General features: G+C 45.3%; 1 protein-coding gene across 1 annotated transcript in view; it reads right to left on the bottom strand.

Moving 5' to 3' along the window:
• The window catches only part of TBX5 (T-box transcription factor 5), a 47,020-nt gene that overhangs the window by 8,386 nt on the left and 19,501 nt on the right, over nt 1-19,133 (bottom strand). Inside the window, exons 7-8 of the mRNA XM_084648721.1 lie at nt 17,770-17,861; nt 2,650-2,876 (exon numbers count right to left, since the gene is read on the bottom strand). Of these exons, the coding sequence (XP_084504847.1) occupies nt 2,650-2,876; nt 17,770-17,861 (319 nt within the window). The remainder of the gene's footprint in view (nt 1-2,649; nt 2,877-17,769; nt 17,862-19,133) is intronic.

Genomic DNA, 19,133 nt, shown 5'->3' on the forward strand with positions numbered 1-19,133 from the left:
AGGTGTCAGATGCCTCAGGATTTCTTCTTTAGCCGTTGGCATACAGACCAAAACTTACTCAAGCGTAAATCAAGAAACCCAGTCCTGATATAAATGGATAAGGAAAAAAACTGGACATGACTAGCTGTTGCAGTTACACCCTGACAGTCTTCATGGTAGAGGCTGATCAAAGTGTTTAGCACAGAAACATACAGGCAGCAGCTTAAGAACAGAAGAATGTCCCTACTGGGTCAGACCAAGGGTCCATCTAGCCAGTATCCTGTCTTCTGACAGTGGCCAGTCAACTAGTTCTGAACCCAGCTGGATTGCCCTGTGATCCCAGTAACCTTAGTACCCACTGCACAGCCTTGCTGAAAGGTGATATTTCTATTGAGACTAGCTAGCGTACAGGAGTTAACGCCTCTGCACATTTGATGATCCAGGTAAATCAGTTGAAGAAAACCCTCCTCAAGACCAGAAGCTGAGCAGAGCTGGGTTAATAATGAATCTGCGGAGTTTATATTTTTGTAAAGTATTAAAGCTCATTAAAAGTTATTTATAAAGAAGATTAAGTGAGTGGGGAGGGGAAGATGTGAAGTGATGTGCACTGTATTCTTAAAACTGTAGCAGGAAGCCAGGTAGGAGTTGGATCCAGGAAAGTACAGTGAAGTGAAGAGAGAGAACATGTTAGGGGGATACTGTTTTCCTTATTCTAATAAAGTGCCTTGTTTCAGTGTTAGAAGAAAGTGGCCCGTGACAAATGCAGCCTGAGATTCAGGTGAAAGCTTGGGTCAGGTTCTGATTTATCCCAACTGGCTTGCTCATCCTTCGTTACTTTTCTTTTTAATTAATCTCACTTTGCAAAGAGCCACTTGGCAGCTATGTTCGCTCTCTCTGTTTCCCATTAACTTCTTGTTTCTTTTCTTTAAGCCCTGGTGGCTGTTTTCGATTTATTAGATGCATGGGGTGGGGGGGAGCACAGAAAGGAAGGCAGAGATTCAGGCTCCTGAGAGGTACAGTTCTGGGCTTACGGAAGAAGCCGGTGGTATCTGACAGGACACTGCCACTCTTTGATTAAAGCATTTGGCGGCTTTCATAAAAGGCCCTTAACTGCTTGTGCCACTCAAGCCATTGGAGAGATAGCGAGGAGACAGCAGCGGCCCAGACAAGGGCTCCCTTTGCCAGTCCCCTGCACTTTCACAGGGCCATGCCTGCCGAAAGGGGTTGGTGAACTTATTCCTGAGGAGATATCTTCTCTTCTGTGACAATAAGAGGAAGTGAGATAATTGGGGGATTGAGGGAAACCACCCATGGAGCCACCACTTAGCGGGAATCCCAAACCTGGAAGGAAACCTCTGTTGATTCCTTATCACTTTACAATGTGGAGGCTGATGATGAATTGCTTTGTGTGGCCGGGACACACAGCAGTCAAAGCTCGCCATGAGTGTTTGTTGTTGTTCAGGCTTTCTTGTTTTAAAAACAGAGCGCGGGGGAAGAGGGTCTGGCAAAGGTTAAGCTAGTTGTGCAATGGAGCGGAGCTCAGATGCGCCGGAGGCAGGGCTCGAACTCCGGGCGGGAAAGGGTGGCAGCTTTCTCACCACTAAGTGAGCTGAAGGGGCAACGTCTGGCTATGAAGGGAGATGGTCTCCCGGACAGGGTGCTGACTCATGATCTAGGAGTCTTGGCTTCTGTTCCTGACTCTTCCATTGACTTGCTGCATGTGACGTTGGCTCTGCTTAGATTATAGGATCCTCCAGGCATTCACCACGTCTTACTGCATGTATGTGCAGCAGCTAAAAGGATGCATGATCTCAGCTGGACCTGCTAGGTGTTACCATAATGCTACTAAAAATGACCGATAGCAGCCTTATGCCTGAGGAATCAGTGCTAGGGGGGTCACTAATTTTTCCCCTCTGGCATGGCTCAGTCTTGCAAGTTTTTCCCCACTGACTACATATGCCTTACTCCTGCTGGTGCACAGCTATTCACAGAAGCAGTCCCATTGATGTCAGCGGGATTACTCATTTCTGTAATTGCTCCTCAGTCTGAATATGGGGTTCCCAGTAAAGCTTTGGCAGGACTGGGCTTAGGTCGCACAGCAGTCAGTGGCAAAGAACTCAGGTCTCCTGATTCCCAGTCCAGTTCCCTATTCACTGGACCAAAGACATAAAAGGAGCATAGGCCCCATGCAGCTGCACCCAAATATAAGACTGTATTCAGCAAACACCACCTGAAACCCAGAATATCTAGGTGTGTGCATGTTTAGATTAACCCGTAGACCTTCTCAGAGACTATAGAGACGGATAAGTTCTCTTTATCTCAGTCACTGGCTATCTTTCTGGATGTGGATTCGACTTGTAGCTGTGTTTCATCTGAGCGCTCTTTCCTAACCGAGTTGAATCGAGCGGCAAGGCAGCTCGTCAGCCAGTGCAATTCAGCATCGCTCCTGAAGTCAGCGGCACTGCAATGATTTACAACATTGGGGGATCTGGCCCAATGCATGTAACGCAGGCGACGCTGACAATAGCAAGCCTTTGCCCATCCAAAGGACTTAACTTTAAACCATGGCTGGGGAAATCAGGTATTGGTGAGGAATGCCAAATGGGTTTGACATCCATTTTTGCACGGGGAACCAATGAGCGAGATAAGGGGAAGTTGCCAGGGCCTGACCTTTTCTCTTGGTGCAGTGGTAGATCTGGCTGTGCTCCTGGGAGATCGGGTACGGGTTGGCAGGCGGTAGCAGGTCCTGGGAGGTGCTAGACACCCCGTTCTCGCACTGATACTGGGATGCTAGGTTGGAGGAGGCCGAGAGAACCCTGGTCTCACCACTGAAAGGGCTGTGATTAGAGGCCACTTTTTGTCTCACCGTACTCCTAGGAACCACTGGGTACTCTTTACTGAAAAACACAGGTGAAAAAATGCAGCACATTAGTATTGTCCATTTGCTCCAACTTCCAATAGAACCACCTCCCCAAGAATCAACGCCTTATGCGCACTTTATCGATACAACAAGCTACAGGGGGCCAGAGCAACGCTTATTTTTCTTCCCTCTAGGTCTCTTTAAACATGTACCTCTCCCACTGTGACTGCTATTATATATGTATAATAATCACCAGACCTACTTCTGCCATGCTGTTTATGGGGAATCAAGCTGACTTGGATGTAAATTATATATTGTGTGCCTATTGCTGTTTCTATTCCTTTCCACCAACCTTCGCAGGTTTGTCTGTCCTCAGATTGTGATCTCAGAGCAGAGTGTGTCTAGAAAGCACGCAGCATACAGTGATGCTACCATAAATAAATAATCAATTATAAATAATCTATCTGAGCACGGAGACCTGCCTCAGACTGGGGGCAAAACAGTGTAGCTGAACCAACACAAACCCCCAGTGCAAACAAGCTGCACCAGTGTAAACTGGGACTTGCTCCCTTGCAGCTAACCTGGTTTGAAGCATCATTGTAGCTACACTGCTAGCTAAAAACCTCACGGTGGACAAGGCCATATAGTCATTTTCATCCATGGTTCGCAAAGCACTTTAGAAATGTGAGTTGGCATGATTATTACCCTCTGGGAAACTGAGCAGCTCCACTGAGTTCAACTACACCCACTGCGTTACTGGTATAACATCCACATCCAGAGACCTCAGCCAAGTTCAGGGCCACATTGTCTGTCTGTGAGGGCACAGGAGGCTTTAATTGCCACATCATGAGAGGCAGTCCCTTACTCAAAGAATTTACAATCAAAATAGATAGGGCAGACACAGAGTGGAAGGGGAAACTGAGGCTCAGAGTGGTGAAGTGAATTACTTAAGTTCACCCTGCAGGTAAGTAGCAGAGCCCAGAATAGAACACAGGTCTTCAGTCTCCCAGTCCTTTCCTGTATCCACCTCTGATGTGTACATGGAGATTACTCGTGTGACTAAGGTCTGCGAGCTGGAGTCTGGGCCTGATCCTGCAAACACATCCGTGGGACTTGGGGCATCAGTGGGACATCTTGTGTGAGGAAAGGGACTTCTGGTTGCAGGATGGAGCCCTATGCAGGATCAGGCCCCTTAGAGAGAACCCATTGCTGTGGCAACTAGAAGCTTATTTACAAAACTTTACAAAGCCAATTATAGAAAACTCCCTGCAGCAGCCAGCGTTCCTCCAAACCGCTGCGTCTGCTGCTGCCAGAAACATTAGCAGCCACGCTGTCATGGGGAGGAAAAAGTCAATCGAGAGCTCAACACCAAACAAACGTGTCTCACGTTGTGCCCTGGAGCCGGCCAAATGTTGGGCTCTGGTCGTCTGCCAAGCAGAGAGTATTGCAAAGGTGGGGTCCCTTCCCCTGAGTAAGCCCATGGGAAGGGATAGTAGGAGCCCAGCTTTGCTGCTGGGAAGGGCTTGAAGGCCAGAGGCCCCTCTCACATGCCTGGGACCCAGGCTGTACAGGATAAGAAAGCGGGAAAGGGCGTGGTATGAATGCACTGGCCCGATGTTGCAGCACCTTTCCCTCCCAGGGAAGCCAATGGCCATTGAGTATTGCTAGGGGCTCAGAGATGCATCTTCCACTCCCGTGGGCATTAACTTGTGCAGGTTCTGCCCTATGGTCTTGTCAGGGGAAGGGTTTTGCCTTCTGGAGAGGGAAGGTCCAGAGGCCATGGCCCTCAAACATCATGGAGCTGAGGGATCCCCAACTCCAGGTTATATCGTCCTCTCGAGCACAGTCAGCAGCCAAGAGTGTTTTCCTCCTGTGTATGCTGCAGCCTCCAGGAATCAGAGTGAGACCAGGGATATAAAGTGTAGTTCAGAACTCTATTTATTAGTTACATGACAAGATGGATCCTCCAGAGTCTAAGCAGCCAGCAGCTGAGTGTGCCTGCATCGTGCGAGAGACCCCTCACAGCGGGACGCCATCTGGTGATTACACAGATTGCCAGTGTGGAGTGGGCTCGACCCACTGGCAGTGTGGCTCCCAAAGCTACATCAGTGTCCTATCCCCTCTCGGCAGGCCGAAGAGGAGTTTACACTTTAACTCTCCCTTGCCTTTCTCCTTGAATCCAGAGGAAAGTATGGTGCATATAGTGCCTGATCCCCAGTCCCTTTTCCCCGTGCCCCAACATACCCTGAGAGCCTCCATTGTGCATGGTCATATGGAGGGAGGGGCTCCCCTAGGCTTGGAGCGGGGGGGACAACGCAACATTGCTTCATTTCCCTCTCTCTGGCTGCTTTAGGGAACACAGGGGTGACTTTCCATTGTGTTTGTCCCCAGCACATTATGAGAGAGTAGGTAAGTCTGTGTAGGAATGGATCATCCCTCTCTATTCACAGGCACAACTCACACTCACACAGAAGTTACATATACACACACACACAATACAGACCACTACCTTCGAGAGGAAGTGATGGAAAATTAGGGCCGGTCAAAAATTTTGTGTCACATCTGTTTTTTGATGGAAAACTGGGGGTTTGACTAAATGAATTTTGTTGCCAAAGTGTCTGCTTTCAGCAGAAAGTGTTGATTTTTGTCTTGTTTTGTTAAGAAAAACCAAATGTCTGAAAATCAGGATGTTGTTATTCAGACTTTCCACCACGGTGCCTGATGGGAGTTGTAATTTGGGTATCTCATGCTCCTATTCTCCTCTATGGGTTGGGCTCCCCACTCAGACTTTATTTCCTGAAGATGCAGAATGGCCATGCCATTTCCATGAGGCACCAGCTCCCTTTACAGAGAGAGGAGACCCAGAGGAAATGTAGTCTGGCCAGGGAAGCTGGCCTGTCGAAAGAACTCAAAGTACAACTCCAATGCGACACCTCAGTGGCATTTGTCAGAACAGAAATGTTTCGGTTTTCAGCTCAAATATACATTATTTTGATTTTTTGCCAAAACCTCAAAATTTCCCATGGGGAAAAAACCCTGTTTTCTGACCAGCTCTATATAAAATGTCCTTCTTCCAACTTGCTCATCTATCTATCCATCTGTCCAGACAGACATCTACAAATTTATATCTTGGTCTTCCCTGCGGTGTCTAAGTTCTCACAAAGAGATTTCTCTGGCACCATCTAAAGCAGCAGTCGTCTTGAAACATTTATTAATGTTTGCAGAGCACACTTGATATGTACTGTGAACATTTATCATCTGAGATTGCCCCCTTGGTCTTTAAAAATGCATTAGACATTTTTCAGTGCCGAAAATAGCCAATTGTAATCATAGGCCAAAGGTTTAATGGAACAAAAGGTTTTACTTATTGCTGGCGCAGAAAGATTGCCAGGCATAGGACTTTTGCTTTTCAAAAATAACTGCATGAAGGGGGACAGGGGAACGTGAAAGGCTGCATGCTACTGGCGAGTGTATTCGGCCTTCTGAGCGGCAAGGGGATACTGTTGTCATACAGCCAGAAAGCCAGGGCTCTACTTTTATATTACAATGTTAATGTAGGACTTTTTTTCACATTAAACATTGTATATAAAAAGGCTGGTTTAGGAAAGAATTTACAAGGAGGGAAGCTATTTAGAGCATTCGAAAGGACGAAAGGTAAATGTTCAGTTACTGTATTTTATTACTGTTTTGCAGTAGAACCAAGGGGCCCCAACTGAGGTCAGGGCCCCATTTTCTAGGCATTGTACATACACATAGGGAGAGGCAGTCCCTGCCCCAAAGAGTTTACAGTCTGAACAAGCAAGAGGTAGCTAGAAGACAGTATTATTTTGTTTTATTACCATTTTACTGGGGGGGAACTGAGACCCAGAGAGGTTAAATGACTTGCTCGAGATCACACAGGAAGCTTCTGGCAGACGCAGGAACCTAGGCTGGTCCTGCTGGGTCTCAGGCTACGTCTCTACTTAAACTGCTACAGCGCACAGTTGTGCTGCAGAGCTTCAGGGTAGACACTGCCTGTGCTGATGGGAGGGGTTCTTCCCTTGGGATGGGGAATCCATCTCCCCGAGAAGAACTATTCCATCGACCTAGTGCTGTCTACACCAGGGGTTAGACCGGCTTAACTGTATCGCTTTTTCACACCCCGGAGAGACGTAGCTATGCTGTTTTAACTTTTCAGTGGAGATGAGCCCTGAGTCTACTGCCCTAACCACAACGCCTCCCTGTCTCTCCAGGGGGAGGGATAGCTCAGTGGTTTGAGCATTGGCCTGCTAAACCCAGGGTTGTGCGTTCAATCCTTAAGGGGGCCATTTAGGGATCTGGGGCAAAACTTGGGGGATTAGTCCTGCTTTGAGCAGGGGGTTGGACTAGATGACCTCCTCAGGTCTCTTCCAACCCCTGAGATTCTATGAAAGCCAATGGGAGATGCATGGCTAAAACCCTACACAGCTGTTTTAAAATCTGTCCTCTTGATGGGGGGGCGGGGGGAAGGAAAGAGAAAAGAGGGGAGGCAGGGGGAAGAGGTCCTTTTCCATGCACCTGATCAGCAGCAACAGGGAGGTCAAAGGATGGGGGATTCCTGGAGTGACTTCTGCCTGCCAGACAGCGGCACCAAAAGCAGCTGCTGAAGGTGGGGCTCTGGAATGTCTCTGTACAGCCTGGCTAGCGGTACTAGAAAGCAGCTCCACTATGTGGTGGCTAAGTGCAGAGGGTGCAGAGTGGGGAACTCACCACATGTCATATGTGCCCTGTCAAAGCAGCTCATAGATTCATAGATACTAAGGTCAGAAGGGACCATTATGATCATCTAGTCTGACCACCTGCACAACGCAGGCCACAGAATCTCACCCACCCACTCCTGCGAAAAACTTCTCACCTATGTCTGATCTATTGAAGTCCTCAAATCATGGTTTAAAGACTTCAAGGAGCAGAGAATCCTCCAGCAAGTGACCCGTGCCCCATGCTACAGAAGAAGGTGAAAAACCTCCAGGGCCTCTTCCAAACTGCCCTGGAGGAAAATTCCTTCCCGACCCCAAATATGGCGTTCAGATAAACCCCGAGCATATGGGCAAGATTCACCAGCCAGATACCCAGGAAAGCATTTTCTATAGTAACTCAGATCCCACCCCATCTAACATCCCATCACAAGCCATTGGGCCTATTTACCATGAATATTTAAAGATCAATTCATTACCAAAATCATGTTATCCCATCATACCATCTCCTCCATAAACTGATCGAGTTTAATCTTAAAGCCAGATAGGTCTTTTGCTCCCACTGCTTCATCTTTTAAATACCAAATCCTTACCGCAAACTGCTCAGCAACAACCCACAGGACTTACAGAGAGTCAGAGAAATCACCAGCTGTTCATCTCATGAAGAAGAGAAATTTGGGGGACATAGAGAGGGGGAAATAAATGATCTGGGATTAATCATTTGCCCATTTCTAGTAAAATCTGTTGCATGCTCAGAGGAACCAATCGACATCACTGTGCCCATCGACATCACTAGGAATTTTATCTGGCTAGCTTTAAGCAATATGTTTTGAGCAACAGACTCAACTCCAGCTTCATAGCCTGTTCAGCAAAGGCTGTATGGGCAATGAAAGGATTAATGTGGGCCTGAGGGGCCAATTATGCTACCTGGCTGCACCTGGAGGGAGGGCGCAGCTTAATTAAAGATGAAGTCCCGCTGGGGAAGAAGCTGGGTGGTGACTATAAAGAAGGGAAGTCTGGCTGAGAAGGGTGCTATAGGAAAGAATGTTTTAGTCATGCTTTAAGACTAGAAAGTGGGAAAATGAGGGGTTGGGAGTGTCAAGGAGGAAGCTCAGGGGGACAGTTAGCCCTGAGATCCTCTCCTAAGCAGATACATTGGACAGGAGAGACATGGAGCAGCCTCTGGCCTTGAGCAAGCTCTGGTGCTGAGGGTCCTAGATAAAAGGACTGGACTAGACTTCCTAGGAGGTGTTCAGCTGAGTAAGGGAAATGTGAGAAGTCAAACCTGAGGAGGGCAGAAGTTGGGTTAAATTTGCACTTTTGGTTTGGGATTTGGTTGGGGGAATCCAGCAGGGAGTCCTGACCCTGACCGAAGGACTAACTGAGAAAAGCTGTGGGAAAGGCCAGTTGCCAGGCTATGGTAGAAAGAAGGCCTGGAAAGCAGCAGCACAGAGTCTGACTGAGCAGATGTTGGTTGCTGGTAAGGTCCTGGACTGGAAACCAGTGTCATGAGAGGGCCTGGGCTCTCCTATTCACCTCTGGAGAAGGTGGTGTCAGGCCCAGAGCTGAAGACCTTTCCTAAGGACATTGGATTGTCTGTGGACATTGTTACCCCAGAAAGGGTGGAACTAAAATGTGACCAGGCTGGAGGGCTGAGCTGAGAGACGACCAGAGCAACCTATCAGCCGAGTGCTCTAGAGCGGAAAGGTTTCAGAGTAGCAGCCGTGTTAGTCTGTATTTGCAAAAAGAAAAGGAGTATTAGTGGCACCTTGGAGACTAACCAATTTATTTGAGCATCCGATGAAGTGAGCTGTAGCTCACGAAAACTTATGCTCAAATAAATTGGTTAGTCTCTAAGGTGCCACTAGTCCTCCTTTTCTTTTTTTCTAGAGCTGAAAGAGGCACTTCCCCAGCCGTAGCCACAAGCAGGTGCATCAGTGGTAAGTCCACTCTTCTCACCACGCTTTTTAAGTTCAAAGTGCTGGTGACGTTCACAAGCCCATATTGGTTTCATTGATTATCAATAAACTTGGCAGAATTTGACTTTTTATCAGTGAGAGATTATATTGATTGTTTTTAAGCATTCTTCTCTTTTTATCTATGAAAACTTTCATAGTTGCAGGAAATTATGGGGTGGGAAGCGGGTCTGATGACGATTATTTCATGACCGTAGACACAGATTCCAAAATGTCAAGCTTTATGAATGCTGCTGCCTAAGTATCGGCAGCTCTAGTTCTGTGAATGCTGGTGCTGGCTGTTTTAGCCGAGCTGTAAATACGTGCTTCGTGCAGCATTCACGACAATATGTTTTGTACGCATTCAGATGGGACTCTGAGTTCTCAGGCAACATGTTTCTTTCTTTGCCTATCTGTGAATTTCAGTTATCGGTGGAAATTTTGTCTGGAGGGTAAAATTATCAGCAAAGTAGATAATTGGCCTTGGAAGGATTTAGAATTTTAACAAGGAAGGCACTTAAAAGAAGGGGTAAATAGAGAACTGAGCAAACCAGGCAGGGAGGGCAAAAGGACTCAGTCAGAGACTATAATCGCCTTCTTTGAGAGTCAGAAAAATGGTTCTGTAAAAATCACATCTCTTTGCTCTACATCCCTGCTCTGAGTGTCTCTGAATTGTATCTGCTTATAGCAAATCACTTATGCCCTCAGTGCAAAGCCAATGCAGCTATAGGGGACTAGGCTGCATTCCAATGTGCCTGCTGCCTCATTGGAGAATTGTCAGCTAGGTTGTGTTTGCAAAGGGCCAGGTTTTCCTGCATGTGTGTGTGTTGCACACACCTGGCTAGCACTATGCATGACAGATCCAATGTGCACAGGCAAACTGATTTCAGGGTGTGCATGCACGTACAAATCAGTGGATGAAATTCATGGCTGTACAGAAGACCAGTCTAAAGTGTAGGCATCACCCAAACCTGCAAAATAGGGGTTAAGTGAGATTTAAATGGTGTGTATATACTCCTTCCACTGACTCTCTACCCAGCTTATGCACCTCCACTGAAGACGGCATGGATACACACACACACACACACACACAGTTGGACGCTGCCATATTTGAAAGTCTGGCTTAGAGGCCACAAACCTCTTCCATGCTCCAGTGGAGCAGGGAAGAGGCAAAGACTGTGTTTATGCTTCCATTTATCCTAAGCCATCTGGAGGGCCAAACTAGCCTCTGGTGCAAGTTAGAGCAGCCATAGGACTGCTCTAGCTTACTCCAGCTGGAATGGTCCCTAAAGAATGTTCCACTCACTGGAAATTAACAGAGCGCATCAAGCTCTTGTTCCCGCTCCAGCTCCCTTTCCCCAGCCAAACCAGATACAGCCACTATGCTAAGTCCAAGATTCCCCAATGCTGGAAGAATCCTGTTACAGCTTTACAGTAGCTTTAAGGTCATTTTGCATTGCGGGGAGGAAGCCCAGAAGTTTTGCTGTTGAAAGTTCAGATGGCACAAGGAGCACAACTTGATTTTCAGCTCTCTGGCAGACTTTGCAGCACTGAAAGTCAAACAGCTTCACTTGATTTTTGCAAATGGAAATTGAATTCTCATGAAACCTCACCATGTGAGTGTCATGCCACTTTGCTGACTGCAGTGAGGTTCATGCCACACTCATATGAAGGAAAGCAACTGGCATGTCATTAAGTAAAACTTAGTTTTACAAGGTGCCCCAAGGCAGGCAACAAATATCAAGACTATCCAGAGTTATCCTAATTTGTTAAACAAAACTTTGGAAGGGAGATTAAAACCTCATGCTTCAGGGCTTAAACCAATCTCTAATAGAGTTCCGGACAAGACCTATGTGGGGGCAGATTATTCCAGATCTACTGTGAGATTTACACTTTCCTCCAAAACATCTGGTACTGGCCAACATCAGAGACAGAATACTGGGCTAGATGGACCTTGGGTCTGATCCAGTCTGACAAGTCATGTTACTAAGGTAAATAAGATGAGTGCAATAGCTAACTGTAAACCCAACAGTTAATATCCACTGACTTATCACTCACATGCAGCCTTGGACAATCGGGAATGGTTTTATTGAAAGGGAAGGTTGGCCAGGACACTGAGGTTATCCTTTATCTTTTTGATGAATCATGGGATCTTTAACTCTTACCTGGTCATCTAACTTAAGCCGAGAGGGCTTATGTTTACCCGCTCCTCAGTATGATGCCCCCTCTACGGCTGCAGAATCAAAACTGGGGATGGATCTAAGTGCAGATGTGCATATTTGGCACAAAAGTGTTTGATTTTAGGCCAATTTTTTGTTTATTGCTCAGAACAGGGGTCAGGAGAGGAATGGATGTTAGATACAACTGATGCAGAAAGGAAGAGGAAATTCATTGACCTACCAGCCCCCAACAAGAAAGCCTGGAGTGTAAATTTGCATCATTTTAATATTTGCATTGTGTGTGTGTAGTTATCTGTGTAACTAAAAACAGGTGTCTTAGAAGCATTCTTGGGAGAATCTCCTGGGATCCTGAATTTAATTAATCTACATTCTGAGAGAAGTCCGAGGAAAAACTGACACATTGCCTTCCCTCGCCAAATGACTCCCTGATCTCTTAGAAAATCCCCCCTCCCTGAGCCAGCAGGCCAGCGCCATGGAAAGCAGCAGAGTGGGTGGGTTACGTAATGGAATGAGCCAAAAGTCAGACTTGGTAGGGCTGCACTATTCCATCCCCACAGCTGCCCTCTCCACATTGCTATCCAATATCCCATCTCCACCCCACCCCCAGCTTGAGAGGTGATTTAACAAGACCAGTTTGGACTGGTGCAGGTAGTAGTTTAGCACCTAACACTTCCACACACAACACCTGATACCAGAAGTGAAGCCTGATGGAGGAGGGTTCTGGGGGGGGAGCCTAGCCACTCTTTACCAGAATCTTGGAGTGGGTGACTGAGGATAGATCACTTGATTGCCTGTTCTGTTCATTCCCTCTGAAGCAACTGGCATTGGCCAGAGTCAGAAGACTGGACTCTGGGCTAGATGAACCATTGCTCTGGTTCATAAGAGCAGCCATACTGCATCAGAATTGAGACTACAGGAGACCTAGAGCTATAGTAAGGTGAGGGATCAATAGAATAGCAAAAAGCTGGGATGTAGGGGGCATGCCCCCTACTCAAATGGTTACACTTATGCCTGATGCAAACTCTTTAGAGCTAATGTTCTCAGGTTAAATATCTAGTCTTAACTGTTGCTGAATGTGAGTATGGGGAGGGGCAGGGGAATAGGAAGGTACCCTGGAATTTTGATGTCCGTATTTATTAGTGTTTAATTGTGAGGATCTTCTAGAGATATTGTCTTGTTGGATGGCTGCCCTGTAACTGAGCACCAGAGCAATGAAGGAAGCAGAAGCAATATTATGCCTCCCTAATAGAGATTTGACTGACACTTAGTCCGGTATCTGCAGAGCCTGTTGGAGTAGTACTCATGGGCCAATTCCTTAGTCTTAATCTGGACCTGATCCAAATCCCATTGATTTCAATGAACTATATGCATCAGGCCCTGGGTTTGCACTCGGTCCTTCTGCAGGCAACCTTCTATTGGAGTCTATTGTCAGAATAGGGACTGAGCAACATCTCCCCACCAGGGGTGATAGCCCCCACACTAGGGGTTAGCATTTTCTCTTAGGAAGTGTCTAAGGTGACACATGGAGCTGCTGAGATTTCATTGAGCCAGAGCATGGGGAAATGAAAATGCATATAGAGTTGCAATGGTAAAATGATAGCAGTAACTTGCAATGGAACAAACCCCAGTTGCATCCGGTATTATGGATCTAGCAAACAGATTTGGTGTTAGCATGTCCTCCTGCGTGGACACACCTTGGTGAGTCCTCAGATTCACCCAAAAATTCCACCAGCACCAACACAAACACACACTGACATGCATGTCTCAGCTGTGGAATCCTGGCACTAACTCTTGATCCATGTTGATCATCCTACTGCACAAACCAAGGGGCATCTCCTCATTTAGTTCTGTAAACTGTTCTTAAAAGGTAAAATCTAGACACTGCCATGATAGCAGATGTTGGACCAGATTCTGCTTTTGGTAACACCAACATATATCAGAACAATGCCTTTGAAGCCAATGCAGTTACTCTGGATTTATGCTACTGAAAGCAAAAAATGACCCTTTATCTCCATTAGAGAGAGACCCCTATATAACACCAAGCCTCTTCTGTTGTTGTATACCCCATTCTAGAACTTTGTCACACATTATAAAAGCCAGTGATAGCCATTTAAGTCATTCAGAGCATTGCTTTCATATAATTTTTCATAAACAAGAGCTTCCCAAATGTGAAACTCAAAACTACTGAATTAGTTTGAATGGTAATTAGGACTTTGATTTTTCAGAAGTGCTGAACACCTGTGACATCAGTTGAAGTTAACAGGAGCTGCAGGTGCTCAGCAAGAGATTCAGTTTCTTTTAAGATGCCTCTCATTTTGAGTGTTCGGGGCTGAAGCACAGTAAAAGTCACCAACTCTTTTCCCACCCTCTATTCTATTAGCTGCAGGTACACAAGTCTGAACTCTCTAGGCAATGCCCCATCCCTCCAAAATCACTCCATAGATATGGTTTATTAATACATCTGCATTGGCTCCTGCGTGGAGAAGTTTAAGGGCAAAATTCTCCTCTGGAATACACAGTGCAGATCCCTGCTTTAATTTCATCCTCTGTGGATCAATGCAGAATATTCTGCATGTGATCTCCAGGCTTAATTCTCATGGGCACTATTAGAGAGTTGTAGACGAAAATCTAGGGTGAAATATGCCCCAACAATCCCCCACTGTCTGAGGTATGAATGTGAGAAATAATTTGCCTAAAATTTCCAAGCATTAAAATGACAAACTTTCATCTGAATTGGTTTTGAATTTCAACATGAACACAACAGGCAAACAAGGAGATGGATAGATATACACATTCTTTTTCTTTCTATGAAAGTAATAGATCTCAGTTTGTTTGATCTCACAAACTAAAGCTCACAAGGTATGTATTCCTAAAGTATATAGCAACTGACATGAGCATGAATAGTCCTGTTGCTAATGGAGGGGAAGATAAACCTCTATTGGAGGCCTGCATTAACTAGAATTTGGATCTCACTGCAGACCTAGTCTATTCTTTGCCTATGAATTACCTGATGTTGAAAGGTATTGCCTTGATCACCCAGTTGACTGAAGTCTTTTACTTGGACAGGCCTATATGCTCACTTCAGCTGTGTATGTGGAGGAGACCAAACCCATGGCGATGCCATGCAGAGAGGAAGGCAGCTAGGGGGATGTTCTCTCAAACTCATATATGTTCTACATAACTGACCGTTCCCCTCTCTGCTAAAACATCCATGTGGCTGAAAGGCTGGTTAGGAAAAGTGCATGCCCAGGCAATTAGGAGTGGAGTTGGGGGGACAAGTCCCATGGTATGGGCATATTCCTTTCCCCAAATGGTGAATTTGCACCAAAATAACCTTGGCTATTAATGCTGCTCAGAGGAGCATGATTCTGCTGTAGACTTTACAATCACCACTGTAGGTGGGGGCTCAGCAAAACACAGGCAGCTGTGGAGCAGGAAGTAGTGGTAAATGAAGCTAGGCTTAGCTTGTACCATGGTGTAGGTGGGGGAGCTGTTTGGGGAGTCTAGATTTGGTGGGAGGAGCTCTCTACAAAGAGCCTGAGATCTACAGAGGCCCTGCTCCATATTCCCATGGATCTTGGCCTATTATTCGCTTTGGAATGTAGTGCATGACCCCACTCCCGCCCAAGTGCGCACATTCTGCCACTGCATTTCCATCAGCCCCCATTCCTCTCCTGGTATCCTGGACTCCCTAAAGTCTCCAGGTCTCCAAGGACTGCAGTGGTTTTCAGATGCCTGTCCTGCATTTTTTACCAGGGAAAGGTTGATATTGGCAGCACAGAACACACTGTAATGGCACCACCAGCATAAGTCTCACCTGACCTGAAGAGGTCACCCTGCCAGAGACTGGGTAATTCAAGACACATGCCTGTTCTATACTTGCTCTTTTCTAAGGTTGCCCACAAGGAAGAGAGTGCCCATTCTGTTGTTTTTTTTTAGGTGGTAATGGGCCTGTTGAAATTAATGTCAAAACTCAGGCCAACTTCAGAAGTCAAACCCAATGGGTCAGATTTGCTCCTGCCTTTTGGTCCCCTTTCTGCCACTCTGGTAGTGCAACGATGCTGGGGAGAAGCCAGACCTGGGCAGCTGAGAAGACCCCTTGTTTAGTGTCCCTGCGCCCTCTCCCCTCCAACCTGGATATCAGGGGACATGTATAGGGCAGGAGGGCCTGTGCTGAGGTGGATCCTCAGTTGGGGTATGATCCCTTAAACCCCAGCCTGATCTGATGTGGGGACAAGTGCCTGAATCAGGAATCCATAACCAGCTAATGCTCCGCTCCTGTCTTGAGCCTCATCTTGGCTTTGCAAATTGTGTTTCTATCAGCTCTGCTGTCTTACATTAAATGTCCTTTTGTAATAACTACAGACCCATATTTAAAACTCAACAGAACTGAGCTCTAGCTAGAAGAAGATAGCATTGCCCTTCCTTCAGAATGAAACATTAATGATGTCCATGGCTACATTACCCAATGAGATGATTGCTAACCAAGGGGATCTTAGGTCACCAATTTCTAGTGGTCTATTTTTATTTTATCTCTTCATCTCCTTTTTATAATCAGTAGCCTGATATTTTTAGTCTGGCTGTGTTCTCAGCTGACCTAAATGGATGCAGCTCCATTGAAGTCGATGGAGCTACGCATCCGACCCATCATTTTAAAACCTGTTTTTCTCACACACGGTCAGGCCACTCTTCTGCCTTTTATTTTCCTCTACAAAGCCATCCTGAATGGTTCTTTATTTCAAAATAACAATCTTACTCCACCCTTCTCCAAAATAACTTCTTTGTGAAAATGGCAAGGTGTGTGGTTTTTTTCCCCTCCCTTCTGTCTAGGAAGCAAACTAAGCATCAGAAAATGCACAGTGCCAACTCTGCAGAATACCTTAACCCTTTCAACTACTCCAGTTCCCACTGTGTATATTTCCAAGAGTTTCTGTTCACTAGATCCACAACCACAGGATTGCACAAAACTATTGACTTTAGCACCAGCTCAGCATGGCCATGTGCCATGATTTCCATACGGCATGAAGTTTTTCTAATAGTCTTTAGCATTTCACCCCAAGGAAAAATAGTAATTTATGTAAAGGTTCAAGATTTTCCATTCATCAAAGCTATAGGGTAACTGAACAGCAAAAACTTGTCAGGACATGATTGTCCAAGTTTAAAAGGAGGTGTGAGTAGGGAAGGAAAAACTATTTCACTTTTCAGTGTATGAAAAATATATTTACATCAGCTGCCAGGATCAGTGTAGCTGTTAGAAAGGTTATATGATAAGGGATCACAGGACAGTCTGATTTATCACAAAGGTGGATTCAGAGGAGAATAAGGTGGCTTTTTTATTTTTGGCTCTTGGACGTGAGCCTACAAACACTTGAACATGTGAGTTTAATCTTATTCAACTGGACAGTCACATGCATAAGTGTTTGCAGCATAAGAGACATTGTTGTCTAGCAGTATGATTTACATAGCCATTAAGGCTCGATCCTGCCAATGCTTGTACACGTGAGTAACTTTACACATGGGAGTTCTGAGTGCATGGAATGAATCAAGTTAATAGATTCTTAGATCTTAAGGTCTAAAAGGGACCATTCTGACAATCTAGTCTGACCTCCTGCATAACACAGGTCAGAAAGCCTCATCCAGTGATTCCTGCATCAAGTCCAACTGCTTGTGGTTGAGCTAAAGCAGCTCTTTTAGACAGACCTCCAATTGCCATCAGATTCTATCATGTCCCTTTTTAAGTTGTTGCAGTTGTTAACTATCTGTAAATTTTACCCATGAACCTTCTTTCTAATCTGAATTTGTCAGGCTTCAGCTTCTGGCCATTGCATCTTGTTTTGCTTTCTCTTAGATTAAAGAACCCAGATATTAGAAATCGTCTCCCCATGTAGGTACTTAAAACCATGATCAAGTCACCTCTTAGCCTTTTCTATTTTCAATCTTAATGTTTTTTGTTTTTAATCAAGTTCAACATATACATAAATGTTTGTAGGATTGAGGACTAAATTTGACAAACTAAAGTAATGCATATGAGGCCAATTGCTGCAATGGCAAACTTTTTCATACCGTATGTATAAATATTTTACCTTTGCATTCTTGACATTCTGTGTAGCTCCATATCGTCACTACCTCGAAACCCTTTAGCAAAGGGATTATTTTCAATCTTTAACTGGGTGATCTGAAGGAAGGAACAAGAAGTGATTTATCGTGAGCATTTCATTCCCACTCCAAAGAATTAGGCATTACAAATCAAGCTTCCTAGAATTAGAAATCTCTGAGCTGACAAGAAGTCCTCAGTCAACAACCCCTCTTTCTTAAGCTTTATTATGATAAAGTAAAGACACTTACAGGAGTAAGGGTTTACCAGAATTAGTCCTTTTTCATATGACAATTGCTTTGTATTTGGGTTTAAGGTAATAATTTATATTGTGGTAGCACCTAGAGGACTCAAAATTATGGACCCATTTTTCTAAACATCTATTCTATTTATTAGTATGTCTGCTCAGACATAACTGAAGTGAACAGAAATTTTCCCCCTCTTATATCAATCAACCGATACCCACAATGCCTGTCATCTCAGGGCTTGTCTACATGGTGTGGGGTGTAAATTCTAAAACACACCCGCATGTTGTGCACTAACTGGCCCATGTAGACCTTGCTGGAGCACATGAAGAGTTCCCCACTGCATGTAAATGTAGCACTTTATAAAGATGGATAATATCCCCATTTTATAACTGAGGAAACTGGCACTTTTTGCTCAAGGCAGCACAACCTGATGGCAGATATGAAAACAGTCTAGGTCCCCTAGTTCTGAGCATTCTGCTCTTACCACTAGACAATGCTGCCTCCAATATAGATGCTCCTGCTGAAGCTGGATAACTGCATAGGTCCTTAGTCTGTACTTGTTTAACATTACACATATGAACAGTCATTGTACTTGAGTTCCATGGAACCTCTCATGTGTACGAAGTTAAGCACGTGTGTATGTCTTTGAAGCTCACAACCTTTGCAAGAATCCATGGATGAAATCTAGGCTCTATTGAAGTCAGTGGCTAAACTCTCTCATTGTTTACTTGTATTCTGCAACATCATGCCCATGTGAATAGTTCTTACTTGCTAAACACAATGGGAATAGCTGCTTGAGTGAGTGAAGTCCTCTAGTAAGTTGGGGTTTATGATACTGGTACTAAAACACACTAATTCTCTTTCAAAATTTCCATGAAATGATAAGAGCCCTGCAGTGCAAAAGCTTAGGTAAGTGAGTCAGTTGTCCCACAGCCTTCGGTGGAACTGTTCACATGAGCAGTGATTTAATATGTGTTCATAGATTTGGGCTCCAAGAGCAGTTTAGGTCACTTAGTCTATTCTTGTTTAAAACCCTGATTAGGGGCATGATCTAATGCCCACTGGGGTCAAAAGGACCCTTTCCATTGACCAGTGGGCTTTGAAT

Source organism: Lepidochelys olivacea (assembly GCF_965140295.1).
Source record: "Lepidochelys olivacea isolate rLepOli2 genome assembly, chromosome: 15".
NCBI classification, from domain to species: Eukaryota; Metazoa; Chordata; order Testudines; family Cheloniidae; genus Lepidochelys; species Lepidochelys olivacea.